Here is a 16,446-nt window from a genome sequence, read left to right on the forward strand (position 1 = left end):
TACTTGATTGGTTAGAGTTCATTCTATATTGAAATGTTAGTTGTTTGTAGAATGGTGCAGTGAAGTCTAAACCATGTGGGGCTAAATGTTGTAAAGAGTTCAGCTCCTTTTTCAGAACCAGGGTCACCCAAAATTCAGGGGGCCTGGGGCACAGTGGGGGAGCTGCGGCGCTTGTACTCACCTGGTGGTGGTCCGGGTCTTCGGCGGCATTTCGGCAGCACTGAAGGACCCCCAGCTGCCGAAGTGCCGCTGAAAACATGGAGCGACTGAAGGGCTCCCAGCCGCCAGGCTAGGGCTCGCGGGGCATTTCAGCGGCGGGGAGCCCTTCAGTTGCTCTGCATCTTCGGCAACACTGAAGGGCCCTGTCCACCGAAAGCCGGCCGAAGACCCCGGATGGCCCTGTTCAGAACCTAACTAACAGCTAGATTTACAGAACTGGGCTGTGTCTAGCAGCTGCCATTCTGATGATTATAGCTGGCTTTTTTTGAAAGAGCTCAACTTCTGCTATGACACCAAATAAGTAGTTAGATTTTCAAAGAGCTCAGCTTATTGGATTCTGAGCTGTTTGGCAAGCCTGGCCATAGGTACTGAGCACTTTTGTACATCTAGCTCTTGTTTAGGTTCTTACATGGGAGCTGAGCTTCAAAATCTACAATAGATTTAAACTTACTGGATATAATTATTTCTATAAAGCTTTGTCAACTTAATTGCAGGATTGCATCATCTTGATATTTACAAATTGCTAACGGGATTCAGAAAATAAACAAATGCAACCCCACCACATTCTGCATGATCATATCCAGACAAAAAGATCCCTTTTTGCCAGTTTGGTTTCACTTATTTTGTCATAAATGAAATTCACATGTCACTGTGAAAATCTGAAGGTGCAGTGATGTGTTAAAGAATGCATAGCACTGTGGCCATATCAGTATGGATTCTGATTGGGTCAGAGTTAGTAAGCTAAGCATGGTTGTGCTTGGTCAGCACTTGCATGAGGATCCTACTAAAGGTAATGGTTTGGCAATCCACTAAAGGAGACTACCCCATAATTTCTGATGTGCTAGGAGATTTCAGGATGTATAGTTCTGTGCTATTACAGATACCAGAAACCTCATTGCAATTACATACAACCCATAGGTTAGTATGTGGCTGCATCCTACATAGGCACAAAGAGAGGGAAGAGAAAATTAAGCCAATCCTCTCCTTACCCTTCCATGGCCACGCAGGATCTACCCAGGTCTTGAGTTAGGACATGAAAAGGGCAGGGACTTCACACCTGCTATTTTGGAACTGTTTATAAAAATATATGTATATTTTCCTTTACAAATATTGCTACATTCTTAAACTGTTTCTTTTCATTTCAGAATGGAGAGGTAAGCTCAGTCATAAACCACTCAAACTCAATTTAAGGTAGTATTTACTTTTATATAAACTCAGTATTATGCCATCAGCTGGTAATGTGCAGTTGGTTTTGAGAGATGGAAAGTAGTTTGCAAAAAACTAAAAGCAATGGAATCCAGCTAATCAAAACTGTATTGTCAATGGGCAAACATTTTCAATTTGGGTGTCTAAAATAAAACATCTAGTTCTAAATCCACAGATGGGCACTGGAATAAGTGGCCTGATTTTTGGAGGTTCTGAGAACCAGTGGCTCCTATTGGCTTCAGTTCAACTGCGGTTGTTTTTGACACAATCTAGACTTATATTTCATAAATGAAACCTATCAATTTCACCCTGAGAGAATATTCTACTAGGAACTCTCTTTTAAAAGTACGTGTTACACAACACCTTACAGATTAAGGTGCAATGTATTATTTGTATTATTGTGTAAATAATAAGTGCTCAATTCAATACAAAACCTACTCTTGCACAGCTCAGAATGCAAACCCCACAACCTCAAGGTTGGGAGGGGGCTTTATCTGGACTGGCAGAAGAAAGTGTATTGGTTCCCTTTGCCCCATCCCTCATGGGCTGGGAAGAGGCTAGCCAGGAGGAAAGGGGAAGGCATCACCTGATCTGGAAACTGGGTTTGATCTCAGCTTGAGCCCCCTCTCATGCCCAAGCAGCTCAAGGGTAGTTCAGGTTCAAATTGTTATGACATAGCAGGTGGCAGGCATCCAGTACACATACTTATCCCATAAGGGATTCAGTTCTCTCATAAACTGGGGTTGGAAATGGGCTTAGGGGAAGGACTCCCCTAAAGAATGTAGGGAATGGAGCACCTAATGTCTGATACAGTGAGGAGGCAACCGCTTCTCCACAGCTCCTTGACCTTCATGCAAGGAGAGGGTGGTGAGGTCCCAGCAATGGGCAGAAATCAGCTGGGAAGGGGTGGGGGCTAATGGCAGTGCTCCACCAGGTTGAAATGGTTAAGAAAAGAATCATGATCTGCATTGTTCGTGTTTTTGCCAGATAGTTCCCAGATATGTTAAGTCAATAAAGTTGTCGTCTAATTAAATCACATCCCTTGCATCATGTCTTTCTTCCCGTATGTCTGAGACAATCTAAATCTTCAGGTTTTATGTAGCATTGTTTGAGCATTTACTCTATGGGAAACCAGATATGTTGTGTATTTTTTTTGATGAATTTGTTTTTTGTGTAAGGAATAATGAGCCTATTTTTCATTCAACTGAAACCAATTTTAAATGTTGTAAATCAGCTTACTTCTTTGGGGTTACTTCTGATTTTTATTGGTAGACAACTGGGGAGGCTCAGGCCCAGTATTTGTAGGTAAAAAGCATGTTTTATAAGTCACGAGGTATTTTCTGCAACCCGTATTCATGCACCCATGATTACTTGTGTGCACTAATGCAGTCACCATAGTTCATACATCACAAATTCTGGTCAATGTGATGCATATTTTGAATGTTGATTACTGAAAATACTCTAATGATCACTATGAGATTGTTCTTAAATTTTAAGAGGATGTAGACATAAATAGTCTTGTCTATAAATGGAAAAGAATAAAAATATCGGCAGAGATCTCTGGAGTGAAGCCATCACTAGTTCATAACATAAACTTTTCTGATATCTGAACAATTATTAGATGTTCCAGATGAAGTACTTTGATGTATCATAAATGAAAGCCACAGTGGTGACATGTAAAATTCTTTAACAGATTTTTTACTAGTCTTTAATGATTCGTATAACTGGTGCTGGAAGAATTCTGTAAAAACTATTTTTTAAAATTCATTTACCTCTTATATGGATGTTTGGTTCATGATCAGGCCCCTTTTGAACATTCTTGTTAATGAGTTTTTGTTATCAGGAATATTTTTGGAATTGTCTTTCTTGATATGAATACCATAGTCACATGCTAACAATATAGCATTCGCAGTATGCGATTTACTATACGTCATTTGTTGTGTTCTCTTTAAAAGGTTTCAGAAATAGTTCTATGTGAATTAGTGATCATTTACATGTGAGAAAGATTGAATAGTTTAAAAGAATTATTTTTGAAAATCTATCCTCAGGAAATTTTTCATCCAAACTATTTAGTGAATATTTATGAATAATACATTTATTTTCAGAAATTGGGATCTTTCTGAATGATTCAAAAATGAAAAAAAGACTTCATTCATTAACTCATTTATTCCCCAAGAATAATTTGACCAGCTCTTTTTGTAGCTGTAATTTCTTCAAAAAAAGAAAACACTTTAATTACAGTAGAAATCTGTTTTTTTTCTGAATGGTCTAAGAGCTATCAGGGTTTTGGAGAGGTGGGACAGGAATTCATGGCTGCAGAGTTGCTCAGGGATATGACTGTATTCATTTAGGGCAGGAGTTCTGATTAAACAAATGTTACATAACCCAGGGCTGTGCTGTATATGAAATAAAAATAAAGCCAGTCCTATATTTGGTCATGTTAATGCAGTTTATTGTAATACATGGAAAACCATAAATCAATATATTTTGAAGATCATTTTTATTTTTGGTAGTGTATGAATGGCCCTCGTGATGTAGGCTCCACGCCATCTCCTTGTATATGTCCTCCAGGAAAACAAGGGCCTCCAGGCCCAAAAGTGAGTAGAGTTTTCTTTAATTTTCTTATTTTTAAAATCTACATTTCGGTGGTATTTTTACCTTCTATGTTATAAGGTTGTTGTGTAAGGAAGATGCCACACAGAGCCCAATTCTGCTCCCATTGAAGCCAGTGGGAGTTGCCATCTTGCAAGATCAGACTCTGACAGATGCTACTGGTTCAATAACTCCTGATAAGCTAAATGTCATTTTAATTTTTAAAGAAAATTAGATGTTTATTTACATACAAATTTCATAGTTACTGTCCAGTAAATAATTTCACCCCCCTTATGATCATTGTCTAATAATAAAATCCTAACATGGTTTGACGTGGAAAAATCTGATCATGGAGAAATGACAATTTCTCAACTTTTCTTAATTTACAATTAATATTTAAAAATCTACTGGGGTCTGTTTTGGGTTTAGTTGACCTTTATAGCCTCTGTCCAATGGTGAAGCAGCATTAAGGGGCCATGGTGAGGGTTAACATCTGGGCTCAGGTCTCTAATACCACAGATCCAAACCTCAGCTGATAGCAAATCTGTCTTTTAGAATAAATATGCTTGGCGATGCTGTCTGCTAACAGCCTTCTTCTCAAAGGCTGGGAATAGAATTCAAGACTCCCTTTGCTAGTGCGTGTTGCATCAACCACTAGTGGCTGGTCCAAGTTGAGGATAACAGCTACCAGTTACTCCATTATCTCAAGTGTATGGGCATTTCAGCTGATGATCCATTTCAGCAGTTATCATTTCACATGATAGAATTTCTTGTTTTTTCCTTTGCATTTTTAAACAAAACGTAGGTAAATACTTACAAGAACAGTAAAACACTCAAAAGTTAGCAATTGACAGAATTAGGTGGCTCAGGCAATCTTAATTAGGCCCCCTGGTGCATATACAAGCTTGAATTGCATGACTGTATACTAATTGTTCCAACAGAAACTCTGCTTCATTCAGTTCACAGCTGGATATTGAATGAGGCAGAGGACTGCAAGAAGAGAGGATTGATTCTTGTGTTTAAGGCTCTGCATTAGGACCCAGTACAGTGAGATTTTGTTCTTGGCTGTGTCACAGATTTTCCATGGAGAAGATTATGCTATGTTTAGACACAAGGAAGCTGAACTAAGATTGCACTGGCAACCTTAATTATAGCTAGGGCTCTACCAAATTCATGGTCCATTTTGGTCAATTTCCCCGTCATAGGATTTTAAAAATGGTAAATTTCATGATTTCAGCTTTTTAAGTCTGAAATTTTACAGTGTTATAATTGTGGGGTCCTGACCCAAAAAGGAGTTGTGGGGGGGTCGCAAGGTTATTGTAAGGGGTGCTTGCGGTACTGCTACCCTTTCTTATGTGCTGCTGCTGGCAGTGGCGCTGCCTTCAGAGCTAAGCAGCTGGAGGGCGGCAGCTGCTGTCCCAGAGCCTAGCTCTGGAGGCAGAGCCGTCGCCAGCAGCAGCACAGAAGGATGGCATGGTATGGTATTGCCACCCTTGCTTCTGTGCTACTGCCTGCAGACCTGGGCCCTCAGTTAGCAGCTGCCACTCTCCGGCTGCCCAAGTCTGAAGGCAGCAGCACAGAAGTAAGGGTGGCATGGTATGGTATTGTCCCTTACTTCTATGCTGCTGCTGGCGGGGCGCTGCCTTTAGAGCTGGGTGCCCGGCCAACAACCACTGCTCTCTGGCTGCCCAGCTCTGAAGTCAGCACAGAAATAAGAGCAATACTATGACCCCCTAAAATAACTGTGACCTCCCTGCAACTCCCTTTTGGGTTAGGAACCCCAGTTTGAGAAATGCTGGTCTCCCCTCAAAATCTGTATAGTATAGGGTAAAATCAAATAATAGACCAGATTTCATGGGGAAAGACCAGTTCTCATGGTCCGTGATGTGTTTGAGATGGCCGTGAATTTGGTAGGGTGCTAATTGTAGCATGTTCTAACTTTTGAGTGCTGGACTTTACAACCATCACATTATTTTATTATTTTTTTACTTGTAATCTGAATATGCAGGAGTAGCAAATAATTAGTGGCTTGTTATTTAAGACACTTTTTGCAACCCTCTGAATTCTTATATGGCTGTTTCTAAATCCACTTGTTTTCAATTCGTTGTCTATTATGTTACCTAATAACATTAGATGCTCTTTACAAAAAAAACAATTTTATTTTTGGTGGTATAACTGCTAAGACCAAAATTTTCAAAGGTACGTGCCTCAAGTTAGTCATTTAAATCTGCATTACACCCCTAAATGAAAGTGGCGTAATTTTCGAAGGAGCTGATGATCTGGAATTCCCAGTGGAGTCTGTTACCCTTAGCTCAGCACCTCTCAGTGTCAGACCACTTTTATTTAGGTCCCTAAATGTAGATTTAGTTTACTAACGTCAGAACCTCAGTTTTAAAATATTTTTCAAAGGTGTGCTTATATTCTGTGACTTTGTATAAATGACATTATTGTGGGATTCTGTAGTCTTTGCCACTGAATTCAATATTAAACTCGCTCAATTTACATGTTAAATGACTTCTCACATTTCCAATTCAAACTAGGCTTTAAGACTCAATCTATGATTTTCCTCTTCCTCTGTCATCAGGAATTTTACCCAGTAATTTTGCTGACAATGTGTGAGGCTGAACACAATCTGGTTTACTATTCCAGAACTGCATGTGCTCTGCAGTTCTTACAGTAGTAAACTGTTTGGAACCAAACCTTTGTTCCTTTAAAGTCAATGGGAATTTTGCCATTAATGTTTGAGACAAAGGACCAGGATCAGATCCTTTGTTGGTAAATGAAACAGAGAGCATTCAAATACAGCGAGCTAATATATTGAGTAAGAGTATTTTTGATAGTTTTGCTTTCTGATCATAAAGATGGTCTAGTTATCTTAGGAAACTCCAGTTTTCTTTTGCTTTTTTATGGGCCTGATCCAAACCACATTGAAATAGTTGGAAAGACTCCCGCTGACTTCTGTATGCATTGGCTTAAGCTCTAAGAGGGGTTACAAAAGATAAGCACCTTGAGGCAGTAGCTGTTGATTAAAAGGTTTTAACTGTGTCCATCTTAGCTGTTTCACTTTAATTAGAGCCAAACTCAATAAAAATCTGGCATAAGGATAATCTTTGGTAGAGACCTACAAACAGATGAAGTTTGGTTCAGGGTGGTATTGACTAATATATTTTGTAGAGGTTATTTTTTTTTAAATTTGTTTTTAGTTCTACTGTTCTCTTTTTCATGTTCTATAACATCCTAAATATGGGATATTATGTGCTATCCTTAGGGCCTAATCTTCCAAGCCCTACATAAGAAGTCAGTGGGAATTTCCCCATAGAGGGATTACAGGATCACGTTCTTTACATTATAGCAATTACTCGTCCAAAAAAATTATCTGGGCTTACAGCCAATGTTCTGTGGAAAAATATTCCTTGAAGGCTTAAATTCCTGAAGCTCAGAAATATGCTTGGATAAAAGTTACTTTCAACTGATTTGTAAACTTCTCTTTCATATTTCTTTGTGCTCTGATGTGTAACTTCTTCTCTACAGGGAGACCCTGGACAACCTGGGAATCATGGTTATCCTGGACAGCCTGGTCCAGATGGTAAGCCTGTGAGTACTAAAAACTTAGTCATATAAAGTACTGTAAATGCAAAACTAACGGTAAAGGAAAAAAGTCTCACGTTCTACAGCATTGTGAATTATAGACTAAGCTGCATCAGAATTTAAAAATTCTATGAACATTTTGATTATGTTAAATTAAAAGCCATCAAAATGATAGCATGAAACTAGAGACTTGCTTGACTGAAAACCCAGGATATGAACATTCCTAAATTTGTGAGAGATTTGAATCCAAAGCTCAAATCTTGAACTGATCTCGTCATGTGACATGCGCAGATACAATGGCTTAAAGCAACAACCCAAAAAGCAGTTTACTTTTTCTCAGTGTTAATATGGCCCTTGTATTGTGCTCAAAAATGTTGGGGATTGCTTGTACAAGAGTATCCCAGAATTAGAATTAAAACCAATATCCTGCTTTGAAATACATATGACAGAAAAATACTGTATATTCCCACACACTGTAGTTTGTTTTTTAACTTTCTATTGTTGGTTTATGAATGTATGTTTTCTGAGAACAGTGGGTGAATGACAGGTGTTCCTATAAAGAAAATGGCAAATTTGGTGATGGTCAGTTTGGTCTTCAGTTTTTAACTGGGGAGGAGTAAATGATCAGCTCTAAGTGGTTCCTTGGACATTAGGAAAAACTTGTTGATGCACATCACTAGCAACATACATATCTTAAATAATATGAATAACGATCAAACTGGAAGTGCAAACACTCAAACAGGTCATGGAAGAAGATGGTGAAGGGCAGACGTTAACTGGAATAAGCCTTCAGTTTTCAGTATAAATGGGTTGTCCTTTGGAAACTGGCATTGTAAGATGAAAACTGATGAAGAATATAAGGATAAGGCTATACTGTAATGTATTGAGTTTGCAGAAAATGTATAGTGGGGGTACCACAGATCCAGTCTTATTTTAAAATCTTCCTTGTTGATGTGGTAGAGGAGGAAATATCATGTTCATAGCATTTTCAGGTGCTACAAATTGGAAGGAGTTGCAAATATGATTAAGGATGAAGATAAAAAGGAGACTTTAGAAAGATGGGCAAAAAAGGGGATGGGGAAAGTTGACTGCAGAGAAGACTAATACAGTTTAAGCAGCGGCATCATGTCATGGAGTTTTGGTGAGACTGCAGCAGGAATATTGTGTTAAATTTCCACTGTATTATCAGAAATAGACAAACTGGAGAGAAGAGATGAGCAGTGAAGAACTAGACTGACCCTTTCAGCTCAGCTCTGTATATGGGGTACTATGTAGCTGTGCCACCCCAGGAGAAGAGCCAGGAAGAACCTGTGATTCAGAGTCACAACTCGTCTCCAAATTTCCCTCTTGTTCTGGGAAGGTGAAGGGCAAGTAAAATTGCAAAAAATCCTTTAAAAGTGAGAATCCTAGTTGTGTTTAAGGGCGATACAATTGAGTCCTTAAGGTTCAAATAATTTACCATAAATGATTGGGAAAAGGGGGAGAAAAGTGAAGTGGCAAAGTTTGCAGATAGTACAAAATTACTCAAGATTTGTTAAGTTCAAAGCGGACTAAGAAGAGTTACAAAGAGATTTCAGAAAACTGAATGACGGGGTGACAAAATGAGAGATGAAATTCAATATTGATAAATGCAAAGTAATGCACATTGGAATGGAAAACATAATTCCAACTATACATACAAAATGATGAGGTCTAAATTAGCTCTTACCCCTCAAGAAAGATATCTTGGAGTCTTTGTGGATAATTCTCTGAAAATATTTGCTTAATGTGTAGCAGCCGTCAAAGAAGCTAACAATGTTAAGAACCATTAGGAAAGTGATAGATAATAAGTCAGAAAATATCATAATGCTACTATATAAATCCATGGTATGACCACACCTTGAATACTGTGTGCAGTTCTGGTCCTCCCATCTCAAAAATGATATATAAGAATTGAAAGTAGTACAGGGAAAGTCAACAAAAATGATTTGGGGTATGGAACAGCTTCCATATGAGGAGAAATTAAAAAGTCTGGGACTGTCCAGCTTAGAAAAGAGATGACTAAGGAGGGATATGATAGAGGTCTATAAAATCATGACTGGTATGGAGAAAGTAAATAGGGCAGTGTTATTTACTTTTTCACAGACACAAGAACTATGGGTCATCCAATTAAATTAGCAGCAAGTTTAAAACAAACATGAGGAAGTATTTCTTCACACATGGCAAGCCTGGTAGAACTCATTGCCAGGGGATGTTATGAAGGCAAAAAGTAAAACTAGAGTAAAAATAATCAGACAAGTTCATGGAGGATAGTCCATTAATGACTATAAGCTAAGATAGTCAGGGATGCCTCCCCATGTGCTGGGGCTCTCTAAACCTTCAACTGTCCTAAGCGGGGATTGGACAATGGGATGGATCACTCAAAATTGCCCTGTTGTGTTCATTGTCTCTGAAGCATCTGGCACTGGCCACTGTCAGAGACAGGATACTGGGCTAGATGGACCATTGGGCTGATCTAGTATGGCTGTTCTTATGGTGTTATGTACCAGGTAACTAGAGATGGGCAGAAACCAGAATTCTGATAAGAATAACTCTGATTTTGGCAAAGTCTGTATTTGGGTCCAAACTTTGCAGCTCTTCTTATTTTTTTCATCTATATTTTGATCAATTTGCTTTAAAAATGTTCTGCAGATTCTTAAAACATTTCCACAGATTTTGGTGTATCTCCTACAAGTTTCCTGGGCTCTCATTTAGTGATGTGGCCTTGGTCTTTATTACTTTTCATAAGGATATTACCTGCTATTTTTACAACTTAACGCAGAATTTTAAATATTTTAATTTAGTAAGAACTTTAAATACTGATAGTAATACATTTAGTTTCTGTAAAAACAACAAGGAGTCCGGGGGCACCTTAAAGATGAACAGATTTATTTGGGCATAAGCTTTTGTGGGTAAAAAACCCATATAGTGGGTAAAAAACCCATATAGTCATGCATCTGAAGAAGTGAGGTTTTTTACCCATGAAATCTTATGCCCAAATAAATCTGTTCGTCTTTAAGGTGCCCCCGGACTTCTTGTTGTTTTTGTGGATACAGATTAACATGGCTACCCCTTGATTTAGTTTCCGTGTGTTGAAAGAATGAGATTAATACTTGTTTGGAACTATGTGCCGTAAAGCTTATTAATTTTGCAAGTTACGTAGAGAAACCTCTATGCTGCACTTTATAAAATGTCCACATTTCTCCTGTTGGTTGCTTAGTTACATTTTGGCCATGTACTTGGGGCCGACAGATGGTTGATTATAATTATAGTGATTCCTTTTGGATACAGTATTACTGTGAAGAGCAACAGTACAAGAAATGTACTTATTTCCAGGAACTGAAAATTACACTGATCTGAAGTCCAGGACTTGGTATATTAAGTCCTGGAGGAATGTTAAAATAGCACTGATGACCCAAGGGACTACTGACACATTTTCAGTATCTTCAAAAGCTGAGATTCTCATCTTTCATATGTTCTGTAATTCTAGTCATGTGGTGTGTTGGATATCTCTTCCTGACTCTCAGAATTCTGGTTACATTGGTGTGTGTGTGTGTGTGTGTGTGTGTGTGTGTGTGTGTGTGTGTGTGTGTATCCCCCTTTCCTCAATTACCACAGATTGCAATGGCCATTATTCTGAAAGCTGTTAGAGCTAGAATTAATACTTACTCTTTGAAAGGTGAGAATCCCAGCTTTTAAATGGTCTAAAGCGGAGGTGGGCAAACTACAGCCTGAGGGCGACATCCGACTCTCCAGACGTTTTAAGCTGGCCCTCACGCTCTTGCCAGGAAGTGAGGTCTGGGGCTTGCCTGGCTCCGGTGCTCCAGCTAGGGAATGGGGTCGGGGTCTTGCCCCACTCTGCACAGCTCCCGGAAGCAGCGGCACTTCCCTATTCCAGCTTCTACACGTAGGGGCAGCCTGGGAGCTCTGCACACTGCTCCCACTGCAAGTGCTGCCCCCGTAGCTCCCATTGGCCGGGAACCACAGCCAATGGGAGCTGCAGGAGTGGTGCCTGCGTACAGGGCAGCACGCAGAGCCACCTGGCTGTGCCTCCACATAGGAGCCAGAAGAGGGACATGTTGCTGTTTCTGGGAGCTGCTTGAGGTAAGTGCCACCCAGAGGATGACCCTTTCCCATGCCCCAACCCCCTGCCACAGCTCTGATCCCCCTCCCGCCCTCCGAACCTCTTGGTCCTAGCCTGGAGTACCGTCCTGCCTCCCAACTCCTCATGTCCAGCCCCTCCCCAGAGTCCGCATCCCCAGCTGGAGCCCTGATGCCCTCCTTCACCCCAACCCCCAATTTCTTGAACATTCATGGCTCACCATACAATTTCCATACCCAGATGTGGCCCTCGGGACAAAAAGTTTGCTCACCCCGGTCTAAAGCATTAATTTCTAACCCAAGATGTTAATGAAAATATTGGCTAACATTGGAATAGATGGATGTGGAGTGAAACAATGCAAATCAGTAATCAGAATAATCTGGTTTTAAGACATGGATATCACCTAAGCATCCAGTTGTGCTTTTAGGCACAGCCCTAAGCTGCCTCATCCTAGTAACAGCCCCTGGAGGCATAGTGACTTAGACACCTCCCTGAGGCAAAATTTCCTCATTGTTTTTCCCTTGTTTGAGTGGGGTAGTAATTTTCTGCTGTCATAGACTCATAGACTCTAGGACTGGAAGGGACCTCAAGAGGTCATCGAGTCCAGTCCCCTGCCCTCATGGCAGGACCAAATACTGTCTAGACCATCCCTGATAGACATTTATCTAACCTACTCTTAAATATCTCCAGAGATGGAGATTCCACAACTTCCCTAGGCAATCTATTCCAGTGTTTAACTACCCTGACAGTTAGGAACTTTTTCCTAATGTCCAACCTAAATCTCCCTTGCTGCAGTTTAAGCCCATTGCTTCTTGTTCTATCATTGGAGGCTAAGGTGAACAAGTTTTCTCCCTCCTCCTGATGACACCCTTTTAGATACCTGAAAACTGCTATCATGTCCCCTCTCAGTCTTCTCTTTTCCAAACTAAACAAACCCAATTCCTTCAGCCTTCCTTCATAGGTCATGTTCTCAAGACCTTTAATCATTCTTGTTGCTCTTCTCTGGACCCTCTCCAATTTCTCCACATCTTTCTTGAAATGCGGTGCCCAGAACTGGACACAATACTCCAGTGTATCCTGTCCTATACAAGCTGCAAATTTTCACATCCTGTGGGCTGGCCAGTGGGCTAAGTCAGGGCTTTGCCCATTCCTCAATCACTCAGGAATTAAGTATAATTCCACTCTTTCCCTTGAATGTGCATTTTCTCTGCAAAATCATTAGCAATTTGTACATTTATTTTGGCCACAACCATCCTTATGTGCACAACCCTGTGTATTTAGTTCCTTCTAAGAGTAGGAATAATCTGTGCAGAAGGATGTTCTTAGAAATCCTTGACAAATATATGTTCCATAGGTATTTAGGAGACCTAATGATGGCCAGATGGATTATAGACAACATTCCGGCACTTTTTTGCTTTTAGCTGCTGACCACAGGTTCTCTAGCGTGTGTCTCTGTCCAATGTCAGCCAGAATTTGACTGTATTTTATTTATTCTTTTTATTGTGGTTTAAGATTTCCAGACAACAGATATTTGTACAAGAGTATACATTTCCTGACTGTTTCTTATTGAAGAAACAAGGCTTACTGCTGTAGGCCTTGTTAAGATGTACTCAAAGCAATTTTGGGAAACAATTGTTGTTGTCATTTTTGCATATCCTTTCATGTTTCTTGGTTTCTGTTTCAATACTATTCATTTTCCCACGAGCATCATAACTTGTAATATAACAATTATGAAGGAAAAATAACTTGATTCTATAATCTTTCTGTAACCTTGGAATTTGGCAATCATGATTTTTTTTCCAACTAGTGAGTCATGATTTACAAAGATGGACATTCTGTGAACATGGGAAAAGATTTACAAAACTATCTGAAAACAGTAGAGGAGAATTGTAAACCTCTGATAATACAGAAAGTGAGAGATTACAAATTGCAGCAATTTGTTGAATTGAAACATATTAATTGAAGTAATTTTTATTAAATGCTTCAGTTTTTTGAACTGACTTATTTTGCGAATATTCAGCTGTTGCTATTTGCACTTGTTCTTTGTAAGAACAAATCGCAGACCTATTAGGTCATCTCTAACCCTAGCCAGTGCATTATTGTTTCTTACAGTAGATTCTTGAGGGCTTTCCAGTCTAGTTTTTCAGACTTGAACGATTGGACTTTTACTCGTCCATGCGGGAGACCTTTGTGCAGTCTAATAGACCTCTATATCTGTTTATCTTCATTTTTTCAGTAGTGTCCCTCGCCATAGTATCTAGGACCTTAGTGTTAGGAAATGTGTCTTGTTTAGGGTACCTTTTCCTTTGCTCATTTTAATCTTGTTATTCCTGATTATATCCCCTTGAGGCACCCTAAGGCTTTTTTGGCTCTTACCCTGTAATATGCTTGCAAATGGTTATCATGTTCATATTATTTATTTAATCAAATTATGTGTGTATGAAAACCCTGAGGTTATGTGTAGTATTTTATAATCTTTCCGAGGAAGTGAGTACTTTCAGACCCCAGATCAATTTTGATGCTCCTCTCTAAACTCCCTCCAGTTTGCCTCTCTCTTTCTGGAATTCATTGTCTCTGAACTGTATGGTGGGGCAACAAGTGTTGTTTGTTTGTTTGTTTGTTTGTTTACAGGTAGTACATAAAGACCGTATTTAATTTATTTTTTCATTTTTTTTAAATAGCTTAGTTTCAAATAATTACAATGAATTGTCTGTGGTTTAAAGATCATGCATGAGCAGTTCATTGCAAGTGTTCAATATTTACAATTTAACAATGTTATTTAGTATTGGTTGGATATAGAAATCATGTTGTATGTGTATATCTTCTGAGTAGATGTGTGTGTCACTTAGAATTAGGTTTCTTGTGCTAGACAAATTCAAAATTTGCTTTTCATGAATTTTCTCAAACATTACTCTAAAATTAGCTGTTTCCCTGAATATTTCTGTAGTAAATTTGTTTCGTAGAATATTCATGGAAAATGAATGTAAGTGGCATCGAAGTGCATTTGTTAAATGTGAAAAAATAGTCGCTGAAGTTCTCTGTTTTGTTTTGTTTGTTTTTGCTGTAATTATCAACTCTACTTAATGTACCCATTCCTATAGCTCAAACTTTGTTGAAGTAACTAGAATGAGCATGGCTGGGCCCAATTATACAGTCCTTACTCACATGAGTAGTCATACTGACTTCAAAAGCACAGAAATGAGAACCTGTAGTACCGTACTAAAAAGAGAAAAATATTTCTCCTCACTCAAAATTTCTTGACCTAAATTATCACAGACCAGTATCACTAGAAATAGCTTCTGTAAATGAGTCTAAAATTTTATTCTAATCTAAGTAGTAATTCTAATGGGCCCTTATCCAGCTGAGAAAGCAGGCTGAAGTATCTGGCTGACAAAACATTCAAGGGCCTCCCTGACAATGCAGTCCCACAGGCTGTTCTCTGTTCCAAGAGATTTTTTATGTGTGTCAGGGAAGAACTCAAAATATGACCATGGTAAAACAGCATCTTCTGCTCTTACGCAAAGGATACTTAAGGGCAATAAAGAAGATAGGTTATTGACCTGCTTGTTGAAAAGAATGCACAAAAATACTAATTCATAACATTTGAACTCTGAACAGATGGTTGACAAATTTGGGCTATTTTCCAGTCTCCTATTTAGCTTCATTCATGGAATTTTTAAAGCTTTTATTGTCTTTTTATAGTGTTTAGTAAGTGATGAAGAACTTTAAACCTGGCAAGGTTGAGTTTACTGAGATATCCAGCTGCAAACTCCGTATTCAGATTACTGTTCTTGACATTCTTAAAGCTACCAGAGTCTCACCTAATAAAGTACCTTTTTGAAGGTTCTAGTCTTTCCTTTTACATTGAGCTGCAGGATTTTGTTACATGCTTACTATCCAAATGTCACTAATATTTGTGATGGTTTAATACTTACACAATGAGCTTTGTATAGTAGCCACATACAGCAGCAGCATTTTAAAAAGAAAAAAAAGTTAATAGTAATCAGTGAGAGTTAGGTGCCTAAATATCTTTGAGGATCTGGGCATTACTTTCTTATGTAGTTAGGACCCCTCTTGCCACCCACCTGTGGGCATGTGGTGGGCTTGAATTTACACTTCGGGCTCCATCCAGCCTCCACAGCTTCTCTCCTGTGAAAGCTCCACAATCCTTAATGGCTATGCAGCTGCAAATGCTGCCCTTGATTCCAAGAAATAATTACTTGATCGTATATGGCCTCATGTGACCTACCTCTTCCCAAAGGAAATGTAGTCGCTAAAATGTCCCTAAGGGTATATCTACAGTACAAAATTAATTTGAACTTATTATATTTGAATTTTCAGAAGTGATTTTATACATTCAGTGTTGTGTGTCCCCGCTAAAGCACGTGATTTTGGCGGAGTGCATCCACAGTACCGAGGCTAGCATCAAATGTCGGAGTGGTGCACTGTGGGAAGCTATCCCACAGTTCCCACAGTCCCCTCCGCCCATTGAAATTGTGGGTTAAGCTTCCAGTGCGTGATGGGGCAAAAACATTCTCGCAAGTGTTTCTGGGTGTGTGCTGTCACTCGCTCCTCCCTCTGTGAAAGGTACATCAGATGCCATACTGCCAGCAGATGGCACAGTACTGTGCACTACCTGTCTCCTGGTGCCTGAATGCACCTTTCATGTCCTCTCGTCTTTCTATCTACTCTTTTATCTAACCATTTCCCACCTTTTTTTT

General features: G+C 39.3%; 1 protein-coding gene across 1 annotated transcript in view; it reads left to right on the top strand.

Annotated features, from left to right (window-relative positions):
* The window catches only part of COL21A1 (collagen type XXI alpha 1 chain), a 189,360-nt gene that overhangs the window by 59,164 nt on the left and 113,750 nt on the right, over positions 1 to 16,446 (top strand). Inside the window, exons 8-10 of the mRNA XM_050951092.1 lie at positions 1,365 to 1,373; positions 3,939 to 4,022; positions 7,549 to 7,611. Coding sequence (XP_050807049.1) covers positions 1,365 to 1,373; positions 3,939 to 4,022; positions 7,549 to 7,611 — 156 coding nt within the window. The remainder of the gene's footprint in view (positions 1 to 1,364; positions 1,374 to 3,938; positions 4,023 to 7,548; positions 7,612 to 16,446) is intronic.

Source organism: Gopherus flavomarginatus, chromosome 4 (assembly GCF_025201925.1).
Source record: "Gopherus flavomarginatus isolate rGopFla2 chromosome 4, rGopFla2.mat.asm, whole genome shotgun sequence".
NCBI classification, from domain to species: domain Eukaryota; kingdom Metazoa; phylum Chordata; order Testudines; family Testudinidae; genus Gopherus; species Gopherus flavomarginatus.